Source organism: Phascolarctos cinereus, unplaced genomic scaffold, assembly GCF_003287225.1.
Source record: "Phascolarctos cinereus isolate Bilbo 61053 unplaced genomic scaffold, phaCin_HiC Scaffold_2;HRSCAF=192, whole genome shotgun sequence".
Lineage (NCBI taxonomy): Eukaryota > Metazoa > Chordata > Mammalia > Diprotodontia > Phascolarctidae > Phascolarctos > Phascolarctos cinereus.
In genome coordinates, this window is record NW_027555625.1 from 38,754,322 (window position 1) to 38,781,693 (window position 27,372).

General features: G+C 39.6%; 1 protein-coding gene across 1 annotated transcript; it reads right to left on the minus strand.

Annotated features, from left to right (window-relative positions):
* Positions 1-1,935: 1,935 nt before the first annotated feature.
* Positions 1,936-18,719, minus strand: LOC110202926 (uncharacterized). The gene is made up of 5 exons (XM_020979290.2): positions 18,407-18,719; positions 17,352-17,442; positions 9,473-9,599; positions 8,880-8,975; positions 1,936-4,764 (listed from the first exon to the last, which is right to left on the minus strand). The coding sequence occupies exons 2-5, from the start codon at positions 17,382-17,384 to the stop codon at positions 2,192-2,194; spliced, it is 2,829 nt and encodes a 942-aa protein (XP_020834949.1). The 5' UTR covers positions 17,385-17,442; positions 18,407-18,719; the 3' UTR covers positions 1,936-2,191.
* Between the last annotated feature and the right edge of the window lie 8,653 nt (positions 18,720-27,372).

Below are 27,372 nucleotides of genomic sequence, written 5' to 3' on the forward strand. Positions count from 1 at the left end.
GGGATTAAAGAGCAAAATTCAACCCATTTTCAAGGTTTTATGCACTGTAGGAGATTTGTGCTGTCTCACGAGGCTGTGCTGCAGGGATATGTCAGCCCTCATTACTTAGATTCGTAAGTTTCATCTATATATTTTGTACCTGTACACACATATATTACCTCCAGCTGAAGGCCTTCCCACAATTACAACTTTCATAAGGCTTCTTTCCGGTGTGAATATTGTGGTGTCCAGTGACCTGCATCTTCCAAGAAAAGGCAGGTCCTTATTGAGCACATTAATGTCTGATCTCCATGAAGAGTCCTTGATGGAAACAAAGAGATGTTTTCTGGCTGCAGACCTTTGCAAATGAGTCCGGACAGGGGTTGTTCACAAGGTGAAATTTCTGATGTCTAACAAGCTCTATAGTCCATTGGAATCTTTCTACACACATTATGGGAATATGGTTTCTATCTCATATGAATTCTGATGGGAAATGAGGGATGACTTTAACCTGAACACTTTTCATGTTGATTACATTAATGAGGTATGTCCTCTAGAATGGATTCTCTGATGTGAGAGAAATGGTCATTTCTCTCATATTAATAACCAATTTTCGAATTAGAAGTAAGCTTCCCCCCCCTTTCTATTTCCTCATTCAGAAATCAGCCCCTATAGGTGATTCAGACAGTCTTTGAAGGGCAGGGCTGATGAGATGAAATCTTGTCCAAGACTCAGCCAACTGCGAAAGTTTAGATCTGACCAAAAGGTAAAGACAAGGGTGAATCCTGGCCCAATCTGCTTTAGTCAGACAGGTCTGAGGGGAAGTAGGTGCCCTCTTTGGTCCAGATTCCTTTAGGCAAGGATAGTCTAGTTAGAGTTAAGTTTCTTGGCCCATAATTCAGTGATGAGTAATGTCCCCCTGCCCCGCATTAGAATAAGGTCACCTCTTGGTCAAAAGATATGAACAGGTAGTTCTCAGAAGAAGAAATTAAAGCCATCTATAGTCATATGAAAAAATAATCTAAATCACTATTGACTACAGAAATGCAAATCAAAACAACTCTGAGGCACCATATCACACCTATCAGATTGGTCAACATGACAAAACAGGAAAATGATAAAATGTTGGAGAAGATGTGGGGAAAATTGGAACACTAACGCATTGCTGGTGGAGTTGTGAAATGACCCAACCATTTTGGACAGCAATTTGGAACTATGCCCAAAGTGCTATAAAAATGTGCATACCCTTTGACCCAGCAATACACTTCTAGGGCTATATCCCAAAGAGATCATACAAATGGGAAAAGACCCAGATGTACAAAAATATTTGTAACAGCTATTTTTGTGGTGATAAAGACTTAGAAATTGAGAGGGTGCCCATCAATTAGGGAATTTGCTGAACAAGTTGCGGTATACAAATGTAATGGAATACTATTGTGCTACAAGAAATGACGAACAGACTGATTTCAGAAAAACCTGGAAAGACATATATGCTCTGATGGTCAGTGAAATGAGCAGGATAGGAGAACGTTGTACGCAGTAACAGCCACATTTTGTGATGACTAATATTGATAGACTTCACCCTTCTCAGCAATACAAGGATCTGAGACATCTCCAAAGGCCTCATGATGAAAAATGTTATCCACATCCAAAGAACCATGGAGTTTGAATGCAGATTGAAGCATACTAATTGCTATTTTATTCCTTGTGTTTTGTTTCCTCTTTCTGGTGGTTCATACTATTGGTTCTAATTCTTACTTATAACATCAGTAATGTGAAAATGTTTAATAAGAATGTATAAGTACAGCATATAACAGATTATGTGCAGTCATGGGGAGGGAGCTGGGGACAAAGGCGGAGAAGAATTTAAAACTCAAAAGCTTATGGAAGTGATTGTTGATAATTCAAAATAAACTAATTTTCAAAAAAAGAATAAGTTCACCTCACATTATGATATTCAGTCTCATCAATTTTTAATCAGAGCTGATTTATGTCACTTAGTAACACCCACTTCTCTGAGTGTTGATATACCTCCATGATTACTCTTTAGTTTACAAAAGATAGCTAAATGATGATCCTTTTATTAATTATTCATTAGCCATAATTAATGAAATGATTATGCAGAAACTATTTCTCTTGGTCTTTTCTTTCATCAGATTTGTATAGTAAGGTTACAGTGTACATAAAAAAGTTTTATCACATTAGGTTTCTTTCAATGATGAACTTTCTGATGTAGCACAAGTTGGGAGTTTTGTCCGAAAGCCTTTCCACACTGATTACATTCATAAGGTTTCTCTCCAGTGTGAATTCTCCGATGTCGAGCAAGACTGGAGCTGGAACAGAGAACCTTTCCACATTGATTACATTGATAAGTTTTCTCTCCACTGTGGATTCTCTGATGTGCAGCAAGTTTACATTTCTCTCTGAAAGCCCTTCCACATTCACTACATTCATAAGGTTTCTCTCCAGTGTGGATTCTCTGATGTTTAGTAAGTTTACAATTTAGGCTAAAAACCTTTCCACACTGATTACATTCATAAGGTTTCTCTCCAGTGTGGATTATCTGATGTCGAGCAAGACTGGAGTTGGAACAGAGAATCTTTCCACATTGATTACATTGATAAGTTTTCTCTCCACTGTGGATTCTCTGATGTGCAACAAGCTTACATTTCTCTCTGAAAGCCTTTCCACATTGACTACATTCATAAGGTTTCTCTCCAGTGTGGATTCTCTGATGTTTAGTAAGTTTACACTTCAGTCTAAAAACCTTTCCACATTGATTACATTCATAAGGTTTCTCCCCAGTGTGGATTCTCTGATGTTGAGCAAGATTGGAATTCGCTCTGAAAGCCTTTCCACAATGATTACATTTATAAGGTTTCTCCCCAGTGTGGATTCTCTGATGTACAGAACGATCAGAGGTATTTCTAAAAGCCTTTCCACAATGATTACATTCATAAGGTTTCTCCCCAGTGTGGATTCTCTGATGAGCAGCAAGAAATGAGCTCTGTGTGAAAGCCTTTCCACACTGATCACATTGATAAGGTTTCTCTCCAGTGTGAATTTTCTGATGTAGAGCAAGTTGGGAGTTAAGTCTGAAAGCCTTTCTACATTCATTACATTCATAAGGTTTCTCCCTGGTGTGAATTCTCTGATGTACGTAAAGTCCAGAGGTACTTTTAAAAGCCTTTCCACATTGATTACATTCATATGGTTTCTCTCCAATGTGGATTCTCTGATGTGCAGCAAGAAATAAGCTCTGTGTGAAAGCCTTTCCACAGTGAGCACGTTGATAAGGTTTCTCTCCATTGTGAATTCTCTGATGTAGAGCAAGTTGGGAATTTAGTCTAAAAGCCTTTCCACATTGATTACATTCATAAGGTTTCACTCCAGTGTGGATACTCTGATGTTGCGCAAGTTGGGAGTTTTGTCTGAAAGCCTTTCCACATTGACTACATTCATAAGGTTTCGCTCCAGTGTGGATTCTCTGATGTTGAGCAAGTTTGTACTTCTCTCTGAAAGCCTTTCCACATTGACTACATTCATAAGGTTTCTCCCCAGTGTGGATTCTCTGATGTACAGAAAGAACAGAGTTACTTCTAAAAGCCTTTCTACAATGATTACATTCATAAGGTTTCTCACCAGTGTGGATTCTCTGGTGTGCAACAAGAAATGACCTCTGTATGAAAGCCTTTCCACATTGATCACATCTATAAGGTTTGTCTCCAGTGTGAATTCTCTGGTGTGAAGCAAGACTGGAACTTGAACAGAGGGCCTTTCCACATTGATTACATTCATAAGGTTTCTCTCCCGTGTGGATTTTCTGATGTTTAGTAAGTTTACAATTCAGCCGAAAAGCCTTTCCACATTGATTACATTCATAAGGTTTCTCCCCAGTGTGGATTCTCTGATGTTGAGCAAGATTGGATTTCACTCTAAAAGTCTTTCCACAATGATTACATTCATAAGGTTTCTCCCCAGTGTGGATTCTCTCATGTACAGAACGATCAGAGGTACTTCTAAAAGCTTTTCCACAATGATTACATTCATAAGGTTTTTCCCCTGTGTGAATTTTCTGATGTAGAGCAAGTTGGGAGTTTAGTCTGAAAGCCTTTCCACATTCATTACACTCATAAGGTTTCTTCCCAGTGTGGATTCTCTGATGTGCAGCAAGTTCAGAGGTGCTTCTAAAAGCCTTTTCACAATGGTTACATTCAAAGGGTTTCTCTCCAGTATGGATTCTCTCATGTACAGCAAGTTTGGAGTTCTCTCTGAAAGCCTTTCCACAATGGTTACATTCATAAGGTTTTTCTCCAGTGTGGATTCTCTGATGTCGACCAAGACTAGAGCTCTGTGTGAAGGTCTTTCCACATTTATCACATTCGTAAGGTTTCTCTCTAGTGTGGATGATCTGAGGTACAGCAACACTGGAGCTGCAACTCCATGCCTTTCCATACTCATTACATTCATGAGGTTTCCTGTTACTGTGAATACTGTAGGATGAATGTTCAGTAACAGTTTCACCATATTCATGACATTCATGTGGTTTCTCTACAGTATGAAGTTTTTGATGGGAAATAAGAGATGACTGTTGACTCAAGTCTTTCCCACAAGGATGATGATCATAAGGTTGCTCTCCTGTGTGGAATCTCTGCAATACAGGACAGATTTGTTTCTCAGTGAAGTCACAAGGACCATCACTCATGAAGCTTTCCTGGTGAGTCTCTTTCACAGAAATGCTTAGCTTTTCAGTACTCTCTTTCATTTCAGGTCTAATCTCTCCTTCTGCAAGAAACAAACAACAAAATGCACATGCAGACACATGTACACCCATACATAATCATAATCCCTTCCCGCCATTTAGACAAAGTAAACTAACTGATCTGTATCCTACTTCCCCAGGCTAAGAGAACAGTCTGCAAAGTTAAATGGACAGAATCAATCATTTGAAAATGCCACTAGGTCACATCTGCAGGACAATTTGACTTACAAAGAGCTTCACACACAAACACATTGGATCCTCAAACACTTGTGACACTGGCAGACCCAGGGCTTTCTTACTACATCCTCAAGTCAGGCCACAAGCTCAGAATCGCTGAGTGACCTGACCTACATCTCTGCAGCTGAGACTAGAACTCCAACCCTGCAAGTGGCCATGTTCTGTCCCCAGAGCTACAAAGCCTTTCTCCATTACATTTACTTTTTTTTTTAAGAAAATTATTTTATTACTGCAAGTTGACTTGTTCTCTCCCTCTCTTTGAATCTTCCTATTCCTTGGGCCACAGCAATATTGAGATTGGACCAATTAATATCCCTACAATGGGGCTTTAAGTTCAAGGGAGAAGAAGAGACAATCACTGGAAAATTTCACTGTGGCCTTATTGTAAGAAATTGCCACAAAAACCACCAACCTTGAGAAACCACCACTGTGATCAGTCAGAGGAATCAGATGATAGTTGGCTTTTATTGCCAATAAAAAAATTTTATAGTATGTACATTTTTTTAGATATAATAGCATTGCACACGTCACAGACAACAATATGTGGTAAACAAAGCTTTGATATGCACTGAGAAACCAAAAATTCAGATGATTCACTTCATTGTACTATTCACTTTACTGCAGAGCTCTGGAACTGAACCTGCAGTTATCTTTGAGGTGACTCATTCTTGTTTTGATTTTGACTCTTTCCTCCCTAATTCTACTCTCCTTCTTAAACCATTACTAGCCCCATTTTTTGAGTTTGCTCACATGCCACTGAACTAGCAAACACTCTCCTAGCCCAGGATAAGCTGAGACCAAGGATCCTGATCTATTGCTTCTTCTCAAACCATCTCCATGTTTGTATGACAGATTGGGAACTCCTTGACAGCAGAGACTGGCCTTTCCCTTCCTAAAGCTTACCGAGGTGCCTAGAAAACTGGAGGGGTTCAATCCATGCTTATCGACTGACTGACTGGACCCGAGGCTGACACCAGGCCCCAGCCTCTCCCTCAGCCCTTGAATTCTGGACCCTGACTTATTTGGTAAATGCAGGTTCTGTCCTTGGCCCAGTTTCTGGCTCTCTCTTGTACCTCATCTCCTATATTGAGTGAACTCTGTCTGGTTCTAACCCTGGTGGGACCTGACCAGACCCAAAGGGAAGACCACAGAGACTTCTTTGCAGGCCCCTCAGTATCTCATCCTATGGGAAACTTCGGAGTTTCTACTTCCCACTTTCCCTAACTGAGAGTGGCTGGCAACTCAATGAATCAGGCCAACGATTCTCCAAGAATGGGCCAAAGATTGAGCCTTAGGGACCAGAGGAGGAACACATGTCGAGGATTTATGTAAAGCACAGCCTTGGATTAATTCTAAATAAGGCCTTTGCTACTTCTTAGATGCTTCTGAATGGAGAGAGAGAAAATCATAAGACCAAGCTGCGTGGTTCCATGCAAATTTAGGGTATATCATTTCATTCTGCACCTCACTGTGGCAAGGTTATCCATTGACATTTCCCTAATTGACTCTCTTGGGGTAGCCAGGTGATACAGTAGATAGAGTACTGGTTAGAAAGACCGAAGTTTAAATCTAGCCTCAGACACTTACTAGCTCTGTGACCCTGGGCAAGTCACTTAGGCCTGTCTACCTCAGTTTCCTCATGTATAAAATGGGCCTGAAAAGGAAACAATAAATTGCTCTGGTTTCTTTACTGAGAAAACCCCAAATTGGATCATAAAGTTTCAGAAATGACTAAAATGACTGAAAACCACATAAGTGACTCCCTATGTCATTCACCACAGCAGCTGTACCAATTCTTTTCACTCTTTCCTAACTGTCCGTTATTACTCTCTTCCACTGTCCACCCCCCACTCACTTTCTAAGCACAGAAATTTGCCTTCTAATTTTCATTGAAAAAATTGAATACTTATCAAAGCTACCTTATCCTTCTCATCCCCCATAAATCAAGTGCCTTTTTTTGTTTGTTTGTTTGTTTGTTTGTTTAGTGAGGCAATTGGGGTTAAGAGACTTGCTCAGACTCACAGAGCTAGGAAGTATTTATTACATATCCCAGGCCAGATTTGAACTCAGGTCCTCCTGATTCCAGGGGCAGTGCTCTATCCACTGCACCCTGTAGCTGTCCCTCAAATGCCTTTTTTTCCTTTCTGATACCACAATCAGGTCAAATGGTTCTCTTTCTGTTAGCTAAAGCAAACTCCTTTCCATGTGTAAATCATCCCATTCCAGGACATTATCTTCCTCATTATGTAGCCACTCTAGCATCCCCTTTTTTCAATACTTTCCAGTCTCTCCCACATTAATGACTCCTTCCCAACTGCCACAAATAAAACCATTTCTCTCTACTCCTCAAAACAGTCACCTGATCCATTCCACCCAAGAGCTATTTTCCAATGTCTTTCTTCCATTTCTTGGCTAAACAACTGGTGATGCCCATTTACAACTGATGTCTCCAACTCCTTTTGTCTGCTTTCTCTGCAATCTAGTTCCCAATGTCGTTGTTCGACTGACATTCCTCTCTCCAAAATTACCAAAAATCTCAAACTTGCTAAATCCACTGGCCATATCTTCATCCTCATCCTTCTTGCCTTCCTGCGGCCTTTCACAGTCAATCACCCTTCTCAATCTCTCTCTCTCACTCTCTCACACACACACACACACACACGCACACATGCGCGCACACACACACACACTTTTAGTAACACTCCTCTCATTGTTCCACAAACCAAACTCATTCTCTTTCCCCCAACCCTCCCATCTTCCTATTTTCCTAATGCTCTGCAAGGCATCCCTCCCAACAGAGTAGGCTTACAAATGAGGTTTCATACACTCCTCACTGCCTCACACACACTCCTGACCCCCACATTCAATCTGCTGCAAAGTCCTCTGATTCCACCTTAGTAACATCTCTCCCACACACCCCTTCTCTCCCAACACTGCCACTGTCTTGGTCCAAGCCCCAAACACCTCACAGCTCAGTTTTTCCAAGAACCTGCTCCTTGCTCCAGCTGCCTCCAGTCTCTCCCCAGTCCAGTTATGCTTCCACCCACTGATCAAAGTTCATCTTCCTAAAGTTCTTCACTAACCATGGCCTCATGTACTCAACAACCTCCTGTGGTTCCCTGGGAAAAGCCCAAATATATGATCCTCTCTAGGGCTATTAATCACCTACCCCTCCCTTACCTAGCCCGCTCCTACTCTAATTTTCTTTCACGTTGTATTCCCACCAAACATGTTATAACCCAGTGGTCTGGGCCTCTCTTAGGAGGCCCATGAACAGGACACTCCATCTCATGATTCTGTGTGATTTCCAATGACATCCCCATACCTCAAAGGCTCGCCCTGTCTTCCCTGAAGCCCCAGCTAGTGCCCACTGGCCACAATAAGCCTTTCTGGTCCTCCTTCACTCTGTCAATGAGCTCCAATTTAGCCTGACCACAACAGGTTTGTACATTGTTGTTGGCATGTGGTCTGCCCCATGCCTTTGAGCTACAGGAGGCAGGGAATGCTTCTTGTATCTCTTTAATTCCCTGGAGCTTAACAGAAGGTCTGGCACATAGCAAGCACTCAATAAATGTTCATCAACTTGCACAAAGTCTAAGAAAGAGCCCACACTGGAAAGCCTAACCCCTTTTTGCACTTCCAAACAATGACTATTTTTAGGATCATACATTTATCACTGGGAGAGAGCTCAATTGCCATGGTGTCCAACATCCTCATTTTACACAAGGGGAAACAGACTCAGTGGGGTTCAGTGATTTGTCCGGGGACACCCTTCTAAAAGTGTCTGAAAAAGAATTCCAAGTCAGGTGTTCCTGCCTCCAAATCTAGCACTTCCTTTGCCACAACACCTAGAAGTCTCTTGTAATCACAGCTCTCCCATACTTGCTTTCACCTCACTCACCTGGGCAGCAGCTCCTCAGGCCTTCTTGCTCCAGCATCCATGGTGCTTTCCTTTCATCAAAACAAGAAATCCAATATTCTCTGGAAACTGGAAGCCCTGAGCATGGGGAATCAGTGATGAGGACACAGAAAAAGTTGTCATTTAGTTCTCTTTAAAAAAAACAGTGTACATACAAAGCTACTCCTTTGAGAATCACTCCATCACATTTAACATATCAGGCTTATTCTCCCATTAATGCTTGTAATGCAAGGAACACAAAACAGGATGTGCCAGATCAGCCTTGAGCTCCAGCAAAAGGGACCTTGATGAACAGATATTGCCCTGTCCCCTACCCTGCTCATCACTCACAGAAACCCATAAAAACCTTGTCACTGCTCATGCAGGGAGTCATTGCCTCTTTTAGTAAGATTCTCCTGCCAGGGAACTCAATGAACCTTAGTTAGTCTGATTCCTGGCCAGTCTATTATTTCTGCCACAAGAGACCAGCACTTTTCCTTTTCTACTAATTGATAACTGCTCCAAAGCCAGCACACTCAGGAATTAAGATATTCCCTTTAGAGCAGAGTCATAACTGCCAAAGGAAATGTCCTTACCCAGAGAGAGAAGGTTCCGGGCATTCTCCAGCATGACCTCCTTGTACAACTCCTTCTGTGGATGGTCTAAGAAGACCCACTCTTCTGGGGTGAAGTCCACAGCCACATCCTGGAATGTCACCAACTCCTAAACCATCAAATGTTACAAGACTGAGAAATGAAAGACTCCAGAATTCATGCAATCTAACCCTCATTAAGTGAGAGGAGGAAACGTAAGCATAGAAAGGGGATTTAGCCAAAAGTCATATCCTTGCTGAGTATCAGAGTCAACACTAAAAGCCATTATCATGAAGAGCTCAATGAAATATGGAGAAAAGTATTTGATGTGATCAACTGGAATAACATTGACAAATGTTTTACTATGCAATGTGTCTCTGTGAAATCTGGGACAAAGTGTGTGTTTTGTCTGTGAGGTAGAAGGATCTCTGGAGGAGAAAGAGAAGTTGATATGCAATTTCTTCCTTATCAGAAAAAATAACAACAAGATTCATTTGGAAAAACAAATGGTCCAGAATATCAAAGGAACTAATGAAAAGAAATGCAGGGGAAGGTGGCAGCAATCATCAAAACTGCTTGCTACTGGCCAAGAAATAGAGTGGTGGATCAGTGGAATAGGTTAAATATGCAAGACACAGTAGTCAATGACTATAGTAATGTATTATTTGATAAACCCAAAGACTCCAGCTTCTGGGATAAGAACCCACTCTTTGGAAAAAAAACTGCTGGGAAAACTGGAAAAGAGTATGGAAGAAACTAGGTATAGACCCAAATCTCACACCACATACCAAAATAAAGTCAAAATGGGTTCATGATTCAGATATAAAGGCTGATACTATAAGCAAACTGGAAGAACAAAGAGTAGTTTACCTATCAGATCTATGGAGAACAGAAGAATTCGTGACCAAACAGGAGATAGAGAACAGTATAAAAAGCAAAATAGATAATTTTGATTACATTAAATTGAAAAGTTTTTGCACAAACAAAGTCAATGCAGCTAAGATTAGAAGGAAGGTAGAAAATTGGAAAAGAATTTTTACAACCAGTGTCTCTGATAAGGGCCTCATTTCTAAAATATATAGAGAATTAAGACAATTTATAAGACTACAAGCCATTCCCCAATTGATAAATGGTGAAAGGATATGAACACACAGTTCTCAGATGAAGAAATTAAAGCCATCTAGTCATATGAAAAAATGCTCTAAATCACTATTGACTAGAGAAATGCAAATCAAAACTCTGACGTACCACATCACACCTATCAGATTGGCCAACATGACAAAACAGGAAAATGATAAACGTTGGAGAAGATGTGGGAAAATTGGAACATTAATGCATTGTTGGTGGAGTTGTGAAATGATCCAAGCATTTTGGAGAACAATTTGGAACTATGCCCGAAGGGCCATAAAAATTTGCATACCCTTTGACCCAGCAATACACTTCTAGGGCTATCTCCGAAAGAGATCATACAAATGGGGAAAAGACCCACATGTACAAAAATATCATAGCAGCTCTTTCTGTGGTGGCAAAGAACTGGAAATTGAGAGGATGCCCATCAATTGGGGAATGGCTGAGCAAGTTGTGGTATATGAATGTAATGAAACACTATTGTGCTATAAGAAATGATGAACAGGCTGACTTCAGAAAAACCTGGAAAGTCTTGTATGGTCTGATGCTGAGTGAAGTGAGCAGAACCAAGAGAACATTGTACACAATAACAGCTACATTGTACAATTACTAATATTGATAAATTTAACCCTTCTTGGCAATAGAAGGATCTAAGACATCCCTAGAGGCCTCGTGATAGAAAATGCTATGCACATCCAAAGAAAGAACTGTGGAAGTTGAATCGCTATCATTTTTTTTCTCTTCTGTTGAGTTTTGTTTCCTCTTTCTGATGGTTCCTCCTATTGGTTATAATTTTTATTTACAACTTAACCAATGTGAAAATATGTTTAATAGGAATGTAAATGTATAGCCTATATCAGATTGTGCGCCCTCTTGGGGAGGGTGGTGGGGAGGATGGGGAAGAAAAACAAACTCAAAAGCATGTGGAAGTGATCATTCATAAATCAAAATAAATTAATAAAATTTTAAAAAAGCAAAATGTAATTGATGTAAGTTGTATTTCAGCTAATTCTTGGGAAAGATATTGACAGTTTCCTCAAGAGAAGTATAATATCTAAACATATCTCTAGAATTCTGCAAACTTGGGAGGACAAAAGTCAAGAGACTGGACAATATACAAAAGAGGTTGGCTAAATCTGAAAATGCCTTTATACTTGGGAGCAGTCATCTATAACTCTAATCTGCTCCATGCACAATGTATGTTTGCCAATGTGCTAGGATATGATTCACTTTATCAGAGATTCTGATATCTGGGAACAATTCTTCATCATATGTACAAAATTGTCCTTTACTTTTTTATCATTGTGATTTCTTCTTTAAAACACCTGACTCATGGTCTAATTTTTTAACTGATATATCACCTTTCACTTCCTTTATTCTATCATTTTACTTGGGAAGAATTATGGTATTCATTGATCTTTTATAATTTAAGATTCCCAAGAATTTATAATTCTTGTTTTTTTAAACTGTAGTCTCTTGAATCACAATTCTTCATTGCATAATATTCACCATGTGGGCTTTCATTACAGGAAAGCAGGACTCTTATTGACTGATAACTGATCTCTGATTCCCTAACTCACACCTAACAAAAGCTATTCCAAATCTCTTTCTTTTGCAAGGTTGCCTCTCTCACCACTGCTGGATGGAGTTCTGAACTCCAAACCTGCATTTAAAGAGAAAGATATTTCATCTCTCCCTTGACTCAACATCTTTAAGACTTCTCTGACTGACTGCTCCATTGTGCCCCTGAACTGGGGTACCTTCTCACTCCAACCCATTTTCATCATTTTTTATGTTTGTCTTCCTCTGTTAGATTGTCAGGTCCTTGAGGCTAAGAGAGTTCTAGAAGCCATCAGGAGAAAACTTTCAAATACAATGGAAAGGACACTGAAATATGCAAGACTATTGTGGACCCACTAGAAATAAGGAAGGAAGTAGAAGAATGTATTCCAGAGAGCAGTGAGGCACAGTACCCAGCCCAGGGAGGCATATCCTACAAATATGAATTTACAATGTGGGACAAAAAGTGGATGTTCAACAATTTTTAAAAATTGTCAAATATTTTTAGAAAGAAAATCAGAACTGATGACATTATTTGTTTCTTTGTGCCCCAAGGAATTCTTGCACAAATTAATTATGGACTAGGGCATAAAGACACTGCAAACAAATGTAAAAAAAAAAAGGCAGAAATTATCAATATATCCTTTCATTCCATAATAAAATAAGAATGGAAATTGGGTAAGGGACAACAAAAGATTCAAACTCAAATAGAGATTTAACAATGATGTTTACACATTTAATACTATACTACTGAAAACATGGGGGCAGCTAGCGGGCACAGTGGATGGAATGTTGAGCCTGGAGTCAGGAAAATCTGCCTTCAAATTTTGGCTCAGACGTTGCTAGCTGTGTGTGATGCTGGGCAGGTTAGTTAACTCTGATTGCCCCAGGTTCCTCAACTGACAAATGATCTGGAGAAAGAAAAAAGAACACCACTCCAATATCTTTGCCAAGAAAACCCCAAATGGAATCACAAAGAGTTGGACGTGATTGAAGAACACCATCAATAACAATAACAAAATTATAAAGGAGATACTTTACAGGGCTGAAGAAAATAACAAAATTCATTTGGAAAAACAAAAGCTACAATAATATCAAGGGGAATGATGAAACGAAGTGAGAATATAGAGGAAAGGGAACTTCCAGACTTCAAACTATAGCATACAGCATTGGTCATCAAACCCATGTGGTATTGATAAAATTAAAAAAAAAAAAGGTAAATGAATGGAACAGATTAATCAAGGGAAATTCAGAATGATTAGAAATCAGTAAAACTCAGAGTTTGATAAAGTGGGAAACAGATTACTTAGGGTAAAACTCTTTATTTAGTTTAAAAAAATGATGAAAAAATGGAAAGCAGTCAGGAAGGAAGTTAATATTAGATCAACATCTTAACAATACTGTACAACACGTTTTATATGGTATTTTCTTAGCAAAGAAATTATTGAGGAAAAGAGACCTGATATCTTAGAGCCAGAGAGTAAAATAGAAATGGAAAGAATCCACCAATCACCTCCTAAAAAAGATCTCAAAATGAAAACTCCCAGGACTATCATAGCCAAATTCCAGAGCTTCCAGGTGAAAGAGAAAAGAGTACAAGCAACCAGAAAGAAGCAACTCAAATGTCATGGAGTCCCAGTCAGGCTAACACAAAAGTTAATAGGTTTTATATTTTAAAAAATCAGAGGGTGTGCAATATAATATTGAGCAAGACAAAGGAACTAGGATTATGATCAACCATCACATACACAGAAAAACTGTATAATTCTTCATGGGGGGGGAAAATGGACATTCAATAGAGGATAATCAAACATTCCTAAGGAAAAGAACCAGAGCTGAATAAAAAATTTGATCTTCAAATACAAGACTCAAAGGATGCATCAAAAGCTAAACAGGAAAGAGAAAACAGAAGAGATTCAATAAGGTTAAATTATTTCTATTCCTACATTGGAAGATGATACCTGTAACTCTTAAGTCTTTTATAATGATTAGGGCAATTAGAAGGAGTATACATTGACTATGATGGAATCATATTCAAGAACGGGGGTGGTAGAAATGGAGGGTTTGAGCCTTACTCCGATCACAATTGGCTCAAGGAGGGAATAACATACATGCTCAGATGGTTATAGAAGTCTATCTCATCCTATATGGAAGTAAAAAGTGGCAGGGGGAACTGATAGAAAGAAGGGAAAATTGGGGGAGGCACTGGTTAGAATCAAAACCCTGGTGAGGAGACAGAATAAAAGGTGGGAGAAGGGACAGGAAGAAAGACAGAGAGGGAGATGGAAGAGAGATAAGGGGAAACAGGATGGAGGGAAATACAGTTAGTTATCATAACTATAAATATGAATGGAATGAACTTACCCATAAACTGCATTATTAGATACAAAATGAATCATTTTGATTGTATTAAATTAAAAAGGGTTTTTTGCAGAAACAAAATCAATGCAACCAAGATTGGCAGGAAAGCTGACAACTGGGAAAAAAATTTACAGCAATTATCTCTGCTAAAGGCCTCATTTCTCAAGTATACACAGCACTGAGTCAAATTTGTAAGAATACAAGTCATGACCCAATTAATAAATTGTGAAAGGATGTGGACAGGCAGTTCAGACAAAGAAATCAAAGGTATTCATAGTCATAGAAAAATTCTCAAATGCAAATTAAAACAACTCTGGGTTACCACCTTACATCTATTTAATTAACTAATAAAACAGAAAAGGAAAATAATAAATATTGGAGAGAAGTAGGAAAACTGGGACAATAATGCACTGTTGTTGATTTGTGAGCTGATCCAACCATTATGGAGACCAATTTGGAACTATACTCAAAGGGCTATAAAACTGTGCATACCCTTTGATCCAGCAATAGTATTACTAAGTCAGTATCCACCAAAGACTTTTAAAAAATCATTACACACATTATGACTAAAGTGAAAATATGCTTAATATGAACATATAAGTAGAGCCTATATCAGATTGCATGCCATCTTGGGGAGGAGGGAGGAGAGGGAAGGGAAGAAAATTTAAAACTCAAAATCTTATGAAAGCCAATGTTAAAAACTAAAAGTAAATTAACTATTTTTTAAAAGATTTTTAAAAAAAGAGAAAAGGACCTATGTAATAGCTTTTTGCGGTGGCCAAGAATTGGAAATTGAGGGAATGTCTTTACAAGTTTTAGTATATGATTGCGACAGAATACTATAGTGTTATAGGAAATCACAAACAGGATGATTTCAGAAACACCTAGAAAAACTTCCATGAATTGATGCAGAGTGAAGTGAGCAGAACCAGGAGAATACTGTGCAAAGTAACAGCAATACTATATGATGAACAGTGAGTAACTTAGCTATCCTCAGCAATACCATGATCCAAGACAATCCCAAAGGACCTATGATGAAAAATGCATTCCCCCTCCATAGAAAAAACTAATTCAGTCAGAATACAAACCTAAAGCATACTATTTTTCACTTTCTTTACAGTTCAAATTTTCTTTCACAAAATGATTAATACAGAAATACTTTACATGACTGCTTATGTATAACCTGTTTCTGGTTGCTTACCAAATGCAGGAGAGGTAAGAGGAAGGAGGCAGGTAGAGAATTTTGACCTCAAATTTTAGGAATAAAAAAGTTTTTATATGTAATTGGGGAAAAATGGGGGGAAATGAAATATTATTTAAAAAAAGCCTAATAGTCAATGGCAGCTAGGTCGCACAGTAGATAGAGCTCCAGGCCTGGAGTCAGGAAGATTCAAGTTATAATTTAGCCTCAAACACTAACAATGAGACCCTGGGCCAGTCACTTAAGCATGTTTGCCTCAGTTCCTCCCATGTAAAATGAGCTGGAGAAAGAAATGGCAAACCATTCTAGTTCTCTGCCAAGAAAATGCCAATGAGTATCAGAGTCAGGACAGGACTGAAGCAACCGAAAAACAACAAATAACCGTTCCCCAATAGATAAATGGTCAAAGGACAGGAACAAAAAATTCTCAAAAGAACTCCCAAGTATTCCCAACCACATGAAAGAAGACTCCAAGCCACTAATAAGGCAAACATAAAAAGCAAAACCCTGAGGTTTCATCTCATATTCTGAAAAATTGACAAAAATGACAAATAGCCCCAGTCAGTGTTGGAGGAGTTGTGGGAAGATGGGCACATTAATACAATGTTGATGGAGCCATGAAATGGTAGGAGATCATGAAGATCTGAGTTCAAATCCAGTCTCAAACACTTACTAGTTAGGTGACCCTGGTTGGTAAGTCACTGAACTTCTGTTTGCTTCAGTTTCCTGAACTGTGAAATAGATAAGAACACCTACTACATAGGGTTGTTGTAAAGATGGTGAAAAGTGGATTTTCAGGAGAAAGTAAGTCACTCTATTATGTCTTTGCCTTTGAGCCTGCTGCCTCATTGATAAGAACGGTCTTCTTCACTACCCCCCTTTCACTCATCAGAAAAAAAAAACTGCCAGAACTCTGAATACTTCTCCAAACTCAGCCCTTTCCTATATACTCTCTAACAAGGGAAGTAGTAGGTCCTTAACAAATGCTAATCAATTAACAGCTAAAGAAGGTACCCTTTTCTTTGGCCTGGTCCAAATAACTCTGGTTTTTGAACATGTGAATGTGACCCTGATGCTGACTTCACCTATTTTCTTGAGTTACCATATTTTCCTGAAAACACTGGACCAGAGGATACAGGAGGCCAGGAACATCCCCAGCCCCAGATCACAGTATTTGCTCCTTTCAACCCTCACTGCCCTCTCAGTGTGCCCTTGAAAGTCAATCTAGCTACCAAGACACGAGTGTACACCAGACATTTCAACTGTTTCTGCAAAGGAGCAAAAACACAAGACCCCTACAGAACAGAGTGGAATGACTGAAGTGATCTTCCCTGCATCTCAGGGATCATGAGGGAAAATTTAACAGCAACAAAAAAAAAAGGACACAGGTAGGAAAGAACTTAGGGGGGTTGGAGGTTGGTTAGTTCTTGTGATGCCAAAGTGCCATGAATCAATTCAAAGTACAGAAGGAGACAACAGGGTGCTGTTGTTACTACTGTTTTCAATTTCCTGCCTATTTTTGTAAAGAAACAATCCATAGATAGGGGATTCCCAGCCTCAGAGACCATCCTTTGTCTGTGGAAACGGCCTCTTTGTTGATGTTGGTAAAGTCTATAGACAGAGTGCACTCACCTGGGGTAGGGGTCTGGAGTTCCCGGTGGCCATTCCCTCTGTTCAGTGGCTTGCCGCTTGGGCCAGGCCTTGGTCTTCAGCACACTGAGCTCTGAAAGGAGAACAATCTCAGGGCAGGAGGCTAGCCTACAGGAATTCACAGGGGTTGGGGCCTTGCCCTCAGGGCAGAAACTGCAACTGACAGGTAGGGCCAGGCTTGAAAAAGATGGCCACACCCTCTCCAACTCCTTCTCTTCTGTCCCCTTCCTTTCCCCCATTCTCCTTCAGAGAACCAAGAGGCAGAAGAGGCTTGGAATCCCAGATGGGATGAGACCAGTCAAAGCCTCAATGGCTCCTGAATCAGGGATCTCCCTCTGATGGGGTATGGGACCTGGATCCCAAAAGAGCAATGCAGCTCCAGAACTTTCCCACTCATCCCCACCTAGATTACTCAATAATCCTTTCAACAGTCCCTTCCTGGTCTGTTACCTCTGGATCATCCCAGACTACTTCCCACCCCTTAATCCATCTAGACCCCTTTTCTGTTACCTCTAGATTAGCCCAAGCTATTTATCACCCCTAGATCCCACCCCAAATCTTCCCACAGCCTTTTACCCTATAAAAAAGTCAGTCTTGCCCCTACCAAATGCACAGATTCTTAAAATCTACCCTGGCTCTATTGGTTACACAATTAACCTTGTCTGGGTCTGAAAGAAGGCTTGAGTGCTCCAATTCTTTTGAAGTAGATTCACACCCTTTACCCTTGCATTTCGTGGTTCACTCAAGCCTTTCACTTGTCTTTCACTCAAGATAACATTCTTGGGTCCCTGTGGATAAGGTTTCGATTTTGTAATCTTAAATTTGGGGAGGGTGACCCCACACCTATGGGAAGTGATTGGGAGTCTGCAGAAGAGTTAGCAGTGAGAACCTTTTCCAGCAGCCAGGCTAGGTGGGGAGGATTGCTCCAGGCAGACCTGGAGGGCACTCACCGCATGGTCAGAGGACAAGGATAAGACCCAATAGTATAAACAGTCAGCAGAAACCAGCGGATTTGTGTGGGGCTGGCTCAGACCTACCTTGGACCTGCCCCCACACAGCTGGTGTCCAGAAGGCACAGATCTCAGATCCAAGTGAAGGCCGCGTGATCTCAGCTCTGAAGGAAGGCAGAGAGATCTCAGTGGCAGGGAAGGCGGAAATAGTTCAGCTGCAAGGGAAGAAGGCAGAGCAATCTCACGACAAATGTTCCTGTTTTCAGACAGCCCACTCTGGGAGGGTCCTCCCACCCTCTGCCCAGCCTCTGAGGCCCCCAGGAAGGGCTGTGTCTTCCAATCACACCCAGGACCAAGTGCTGAGGACCCTTTCTGCCTCTCCTCCACAAGCGCTGCCCTCCATCACCTGAAATGCCTTAGCCACTGGAATGAGCCCTCTTCCGCCCTAGACTCCTCCCAGGCCTCCAAACTCCACCCCAGAGCTCCTGTTCCATCTGAGCCACCACCCACCATACTGGTTCTCTCAGAGAGCTCCTCCTCCTCCATGCCTCCATCATCTGATTTCTTATTGGAGGAAAGATTCGGGACTTTAGAAGGTGGAAGGGGGAGAGCAAGGAACAGGCAGCCTGCAGATTTCCAGACAATCCCGATTTCCAGTGATTCACAGCAAAACAGAGTTTAGTTTCAGAATGGAGGTTGTTCACAAAATGCAATCGGTTTCATTAGCACATTTCTCCTAATTTAAATTAGAATTCTTCAGGATAACTTCTACAGAAAAAACAAAGACTCCAGAGGTAGAGGAGGCAAGCTTTTTTATTATATGTGCTTGCAAGAAGCTGGTGTGCTGCTAGAGGCAGACACACCCTACAGAAGCTAAAGTAAGCAGTTCTATTCCTGTCCAGAAAGGCCAAGTCCCTCCCTCTATATACAACATTAGCCTAAAATTATGTTAACCCTTGCCCCCCCCGAGAAGATAATATTCATAGATCTATTAAGCACATGCATTTTGAGTAATTTGTATCCTTTGTCCTACTTTTCAGTACTAGTAACCAGACTACTAATGTCAACAGGTTTTTCTCTGCCTCTATTAAAAATTGTTAAAAATAATTCTTGAGTAAGACTGCTCCTTCTGCCCCTGTGAGACTTCTGAATTCTGTTGTTAGTACCACTTCCTCTACACCTTTAGAAACATAACTTCTTATACCTTACAGAATGTGGTCTCATTTCAAGTCAGATCCCAGGAGGATAATTTGGAATGTTTGACCAGCTGAGGGCAGATCTACCTTTAATGTAAAACACATGTAAAATCTGGTCAGCTCTACCGTTATTGTCTGCATATCAAGCAGTACCAATCTAAGGTCCAGGAGGAAGGGAGCATCTCAGATACTGAAGATGATGAGAGGTCCGTTTCATTAGAGAAGGCCATGGACCCTTTCATCGAGTGCCATTGGGTCAGAGCTCTACCTCAATTTCTTTTAGGTTGGGCAATTTTTAATCCCCACATTTCACTCATTTTAATATTTAATTATAGAGAATAAAGGGTAACTGTGGGGAAAGTAGGGTTCATTCATTAAAGATGTAATATTTTATCGACTGAGGTTAGAGCTAAGGCATAGCAAAGACTTTGACAGATTCTTTATGAAAAACAATTCTTTAAACCTGCTTCCAGAAATCTAGAAGACTGGGATGAGGACTCAAGAGGCCAACTGATGGATAACACACAAGAGAGCAGCCAGCTCTGCAAATCCTTTGATATTTGGGAGGGGTCATCTGTTTTTCAAACCTGATACCAGGAGAACACCTGTTTGGCCAAAGCACCTGGCATTTGATACTCTTCATTTCTAGCAGAATGTTAAGATTTACTTTTTCAGAAGTTCCATTATTTTGGAACAATTCTCTTTCTTGTAGATAAAAATCTCTTTTCACTTTTTTGCTACTTTGATTTCTTTATAAAAATATGATTTGTGTTAAATTTTAATCTATATTTTACTTGTAGCTTCCTTTATTTCTATTATTGAACTTCTGAGCAATTAAAGAACTTATTAGACTTTTATTAGACCTTTCCTAATATTTGAGATTCCCAAGAATCAATAGCTGGGTCTCCTTAGTCATTATTCTTTATGGTATTGTCTTCATTCATACTCTTAACAATCACTGAGCCCAAAGCCATCCTTTCATCAATTTACAATTATAGCTACACCTTCCATTAGACACAGGCTAGGGGTGCAGCACCCTGGCAATCTGGAAAATCTGCATAAAATGTTTTGGCCCTCCTTTAGTACCAAAGAAGAGGTATGAACTCTTTTAAAGGATGTTCACAGTACCTTAAAAATTGGATTGTGTTTAGTCATAGCTCCATGTCATCTGCTAGATTTTGTGTGTCATCTGTGGTTTCCACAAAATTCCCATTTAATTTCTTATGTCGAAATGCTATTTGGAACTGAAATGGAGAAAGTTGTAGTGTGGAAGGGATAATGGTAATCTATTGCATCCCTATCTTGTTCTTCTCCTTCTTTTTTTTTTGTCTACATTGAGAGTTTATTTCCCCAATCTGAAAAGGAGAAGTAGCAAGGACATTCCAAACCCGTTGCTGGGGGCCTCCAGAGTTTGTGACACCAAACCAAAAGTCTGGTGGCGTCGAAGTGGGGGAGGGAGGGAAAAGAAGGGAGGCATAGGAGACCCAGCTCCCAATCTGTGTGTGCTTGGTCCCATGTCTGTCTTGGCTAGGCCTTATAGGGTGAGGGTGGGCCCTGCCTGGGGATGGTGGCCCTGGATCCCAAGCCTATCTTGTTCTTAACAGAGGCACTTTCACATCTCTTTAGTTCTCCATCCTCCCACATTCTCTCCTCCCCACCTTGGGGTGAGCTCATGTACTCCATCCTCCACATAAGGAGAGAGTCAGCTCCCATATCTCCATATTTTGCACCTGGCTGCACTACTTTGGAACTTCTGACAGCTTTCCCACCATGTCCTTTACTCTGGTGTCTTTTGCCCAAAATCTCTTCCTTTGGTGTATTGTCTTCCCCTTGAAAGTGTAAATGCTATGGGGACAGGACAGTCTTCTTTTCTATTTGAATTCCCAGGCCTTAACACAGTGCCTGCACATATTAGTGATGTGGTTTAAAGGTTCAGGGGTACTGGGACACCAAAATCAAAACATACAGATCCTGCCCAAAAGAGTTCTACCCAGGCCTTCTCTCAGCCAAAGACAAGGTTTATTAGAACATCCATCATATTGGGCAGACTCTTAAGGACTCTGAACATTAACAAACTATTGGCTTAATGGCTAGATTATAAGAATCTAAGCAGTGGCTAGATTTTAGGAATTTGAGCAGTGGCTAGATTATAAGAATCCCACCATCTTAATGGAGACAAGATGGATTTTATATACCAAAAGCCTGTGGGAGGGATCTAGGAGTGGCCAAGTAGTTTGGGGTGATGGGAGGAGTGGCCTAAGGAGATCTGGATGGGAGTGGACAGTAAACTGGGGTGAACAGAACTCTTGGGACCTGAACAATGGGAAATGGCCAGGGGCCACAGGGAGGTAAGACAATGGAGGGGAGATTGGGTGTAGCCACAATGAAAGGCCAGTTGATGGGATTATTGCCTCAGTGAATGCCAGAGATTTGGCCAAGTGGAAAAGTCCAGGGTTTTTACCTTCTGGGGCCCATATCCCAACCCCATCCTTAGAGGCTTAATAAATGCTTATTGACTAGTCACTACCCAAACACTCTCATTGAGGATCTTGCTTTTTATCTTCCTTTAACAACTCAACATGACCCTGATAATCATTTAAGATGAATTGAACTCCAGAAAGGGCCAAAAACCTGAATTAATCTTTTCTAAGTGAACTAAAAATGCCTCTTCCTGTGTCAGCTACTACAGGACCAGATGGAACTGACCAGCATTCTTCCTGTTTGTGATCACTAAACACAGGATACCTGGGACCAGACATTCTCTTGAATACTGGGACTTTTCTTATCTTTGCATCCTATGGACATATGTTATGAAGGGGAAACACAGATATCCTGGATCTATAATGCAATCGACATTTGACATTCTCCTATTTTATTGTGTTTACAACCTATTCAACTAAGAAACTTCCTTTCCCATGCTATATGTTAAAAAACATATGGAGGCTGTATTTTTTTTTTAGTAACAGAGACATCCTGAGTCAGGGTTTAAATGTCCTCCAAAACTGCTTGAGTCAGTCAGAGTTAAAGCTCTGATTCCATATACATGCACTGCTAACTTGAGGGAATAAAACAATATGAATCTACTTATCAGCTAGCTTGCTGTCTTTTTAACCAACTTTCAGGTCAACAGTAATGGTGCCATGATGTTGGATTGGAACTGAAGAAGTAGGAGAAAACACCCTACCCCAGCAATGCTAGTGGCTCAGGAGCCTCAGGATCTTTTTTTTTTCCTGGAGTCCTAACCTTGACGGGATCCAGTAAGCTTCTCCTATTCCCAGCTTCCATGGACCTCCCACTGCTTTGGTTGAAGTCTGAAAGAAAATTCCCTTTAAGCTAGCTCTGGGGTCGGGAATCAAGTCGAGGTTCAGAAACTCTGTATGCTGTATCAGGTCCCTTCTGGTAAGGATTGATGTAGAGAAATTGGCTATGGGTCAATCAGAAACTAAAACTAGAAATCCGGCTAACAAGACCTCCTCCTCTTATATGTAAAGCCATTGCCAATCTGGTGACCTCAAGTACTGCCAGTGATGATGTCAGTTAACTAAAGATAACCCCAAATTATGCTGAGCACAATAGGGGTTCTTTTGAGCAGTCAAAGTTACTTTATCTTAAAACCAAATGAAGTTTAAAGGCCAACAAAACATCTAGCCAGGAGTGGGAATGCTTTCATCACTGGGCTGAGATAGCCCAGGGAGAAGGAAAGGCAGAAGCCTCTTCCCTTAAGGCTCACAAAGCTGCTTCAGCACTCTTTCCCAGTCTCAGAGTAATCCCTCCCCCCCCCCTTTTCCCTTAAAGGCTATGGTCCTCAAGGGGACTCAGATCCCCAAACTTAACTTCACTGGGACTTGCCCCTTTAAATATGCAACCTCAGGGGCACTCTGAGTAAGGCTTGCAAGATCCAGTTACACTTTCAGGTCTTGGATCTTTAAAAATTCCCAAACCTCCCCCCTCCTCCCCCTTCAGAATAATAATAATAGCCAATTTATGTTGAAGGTTTTCTAACAAGCCTCTAGCTCCTTCTCTCTCTGTCATTAAGTGCGCACTCTGTCACTTTGCATTGTATTTGTCCTGTCGATTTGTCTGTGTGTGTCTCTGTATCTGTACCAGAGACTTCTAAGGGCTGCAGCTTGGAAAACAGCAAACCTGTAAAACTCCTTTCCTTGTGGGTCTAAGCCTGGCCAGCCTAGACTTACAGTGAAAAGTGAGATACAGCTAAAGACATCTTAGCAGATTCTGGAGGTTTTGAGATTAATCATTAAGAAATTGGGAAATTGATCATTTTGAGATTGTTGGAGAAAACTTCTGAGACTGGGGGTAATTCCAGGAACTCACCTTCTGCTAAAACACCTCCTCCCAATCTTGATTTCTCAGAATTCCCCACTCCCTCCCCAGAGATAAGTATCTGAGTATGGGGATTGTAAAAGAAAACTAAGTGGTGAAGAATCTTGGGGAAAACTAGATCAGCCTTCCCCATCTGGCAAAAGGAGGGGAGGAGCAGCTATCACAGACTAGCAATGATACTCTGTTATCAGCCCTGTACCCCTGAGCACCTTGCAGCTCACCCCTCTAGGCAAGGCCTGGAAGTATCATCCAGGTTTAATACCTTCTGCCCACCCTGCCCCAGCAGCTACAAACGGCACCAGGCTCAGTAAATTTTGCAGCTGTGGGGAGGAGAGAAGTGGACAGTCAGAACTATGATGAGATTCCTTAAGCCCTGCCACCAAGAATTATCACCACTGGGGAGGCACTAGTATCAGCCACCCAAACCCCTGGAAGGCCTGGCAATAGCTAACTTCTGCTCTTGGTAAGCCCCATACTTCTCTGTTTCAGTTTTGGAATTTATAGCAAGTTATTTTATCTCTGTTTGCCCTGTTTCCTGATTTGTAAAGGGAAAAATAATAATGGTTGTTGTTATGGGATCAAAATGATATAATGATTGTAAAGTGCTTAAAACAATGACTGGCATATATTAGACAACATTATTATTATCTGTCTAATTTAATGTAATTGTTCCATGCCTAATAACTCTGAAGTGGTTTTTAAATACCAGGAGTAATAAGATCAATAATTTCTATATGTGATAATCTGGAAATGTAACTGATGTAATCTGAAGTTTATTGCTTATGTTATTACTACTTTTCTAAATTGTATTGTATTTCTAAAACTCTCTTAGTAAAATTTGAGAGACCATTGTGAGGTAGAAAAGGTGCATATGGATTGGTCTTTTAAAAGGGTGTGATAAAATTGGATAATTTCAAAATTGTTAACATTTAATGAGGTATATTTGGTTATAAGCAGGTAATTAATTGGTTCTGTTTCAAGTTTTAAATACATAATAATTGCTTATGGTGTGGTTACATTTCTGAAATTTTTTATATGGTGTAATCTGGTAAACAAATTGTATCAGCTATATTGTTGAAAAAGCAATTTCTCTTATAATCAAGAGATATTAGATCAAGAATTGTTACCCCTCAAAAAAAAAAAACAGGGGAGAATGAATGGGTTAGAATAAACTTTCAAGTTTTATTTACCTTTAAGAGGAAGTTTCATCTCAAATTCTCATCAAGTCTGTGTAACACTTTCCTGTGTTATAGAATTCCTGAGTAAATGAGAATCCTGGGGATATGTTAATTTGGAGATTTATGGCCTACCACATTCACTATCTAGGTGAGATTCCAGAATGTAATAGTTTTTCCTAATTTCCAGCATATATTTAAGGACAAAGAAAAAATACTGAGTAAATTTGTAAAGGCTTGATAATATTTGTTATTGTGATAAGGCTTTTTTGGGTATGTTTTTCATGCATTATAAACACTGAATTTCTTTTCCATTACAAACACCTTTTGACTAAGGGATATCCAGGAATTCTGTAATAGCTAGGAATTTAGTTTGTTATAGTACTTTGGGAATTTATTTATGTTACTTAAGGATATCTTACATCAACTTAAGTTTTAATGAATTCCAATTTTAAACGTTTATTTTTGCTTAAAGATGGAAAAGAGAGATTAAGTTTAGCGATTATTCTTCTTAACATCAGGATAAATTTTAAAATGTTTTTAAAGAAGGGAAATACTTTTAGATGAAATATCTTGTTTGATTTTTTTTGAAGGCCTACTAAATTTTCATTTGCAAGGTAATTTATTGCTAAATTATTGTAATGAGATGTACAGCAGAAGAGATCTTGCTGTTTTGATCTGAATCCGTATTCTTTCCATGGCCTAAGCAAGACTTAAATTGGTGTTTGAACTTATATGTATAAGATTCAAATCCTGAAGTATCTCATTCTTCCGGAGTGAATATAATTAGAGAATACATAAGCTTGTGAACAAGGACATAAATACATCAATTCATGAGATTAGTCAGGAACCTCTTTGTTTTGTTTAAGGAATAGGATTCCAGTATAGTTATGTTAGTGACTTATGAGCTCTTTTGTGTTAACTTAATGGAAAATCTAACATTTTTCATCTGGAATTAGAACACGTACAGAAGTTTATACAAACTTCTGAAGACTTGCCTTAAGATGTTCCCATTGTTTAAAGGAATTATGAGACCAGTAATATTTTTCTGTGATCAATCTCTTACTGTTACCAATGTGAGATTAAATTCTTATTATCTAGGATATGTGACTTTATGGAACAGCAACTTACTATTGTTTTGAGCTTTGATTACTGGGGTAATTGTCTGAATTGTCATGAAGCCAATGATAGAATGGCATGTGCTACAGACTGAGAACTGATAAAGGTGGATATCTGTGCCTGGGAAGAGTTTTGAGGATGACCTAGGACACAGCCTAGGAAGGATCTTCCTGACTCTATTTCCCAATTCTTTTCTTTCCTTCCAGAAAAAGAAAAATTCCCCACCTGGTTAAATCCTGAGCCCTGCCTTTAACATCCAGTGACTACATGATTGGCTATCAAATATGACTCATGCCTGGAATCAAACAGAGCTAAGGAAGTTCTTTCCTTCTGATATGATATATGACATTATCCCTCATTTTCTTTTATAGCAAATTTCTATAATCAAGAAGCTCTGTAAGTACAGTACTAAATTTATTAAATAATAGATGGACACTGGAACATCTTGAGTTACCATAATAGGATGCAAGTATGAATAGCTTACAATTTTAACTTACATTCACAGCCAAATAATAATAATAATAATAATAATAATATAGGGATAACATCCTCCTAAGGAGGAAATGTTTAGACAAAATAATAAGACAAAGATGTAATGTGATAGATGTCTAATTAAATAGGATAGCAAATTTTGAGAAAAGTAACAGGATTAAACTGATTCCTCTAAGAATTATATACAGATGTATATAATTGGCTTCCAACATGTATCTATCATGGAAATTCAAGCCTGTTTAGGTTATAAGATCTCCAATTTAGATTTTTACACAAAAATTGTATAGGATAATGGTAAAAGTAAGTGAAATTATTTCTCCTTTATTAAAGTACCTGTCTGATAATTTTAAAAGGCAGGAGAGCTCATTTTATGGTTGGACCTTCACATTTTAAAAGATTCTTATACCAGGTACAGGATTTAGATATGGACAGAAGCAGAAGATGATATCAAAAATGGAGAATCAAATTTTAGTGATTGTACTAATTTATACTAAAACAGAATTATCTGGGAAATTCTAGATCTAAACCAGAGAAGCAGAACTCCCTTTTTGAACTGCCTAAGAAAAAAACCTGTTGTATATGAGCAAGGAACTTAATGTTAGTTAACATTGGTAATAATGATTGTATTGATATGTATGGTTCATGTTTAAGGTTTTCTTGTTTATCTTGGTGATACGTAAATCTCTCTTCTCAAAACTCGTCTATTGTGAGCCCTCTGAGTAATTTAATC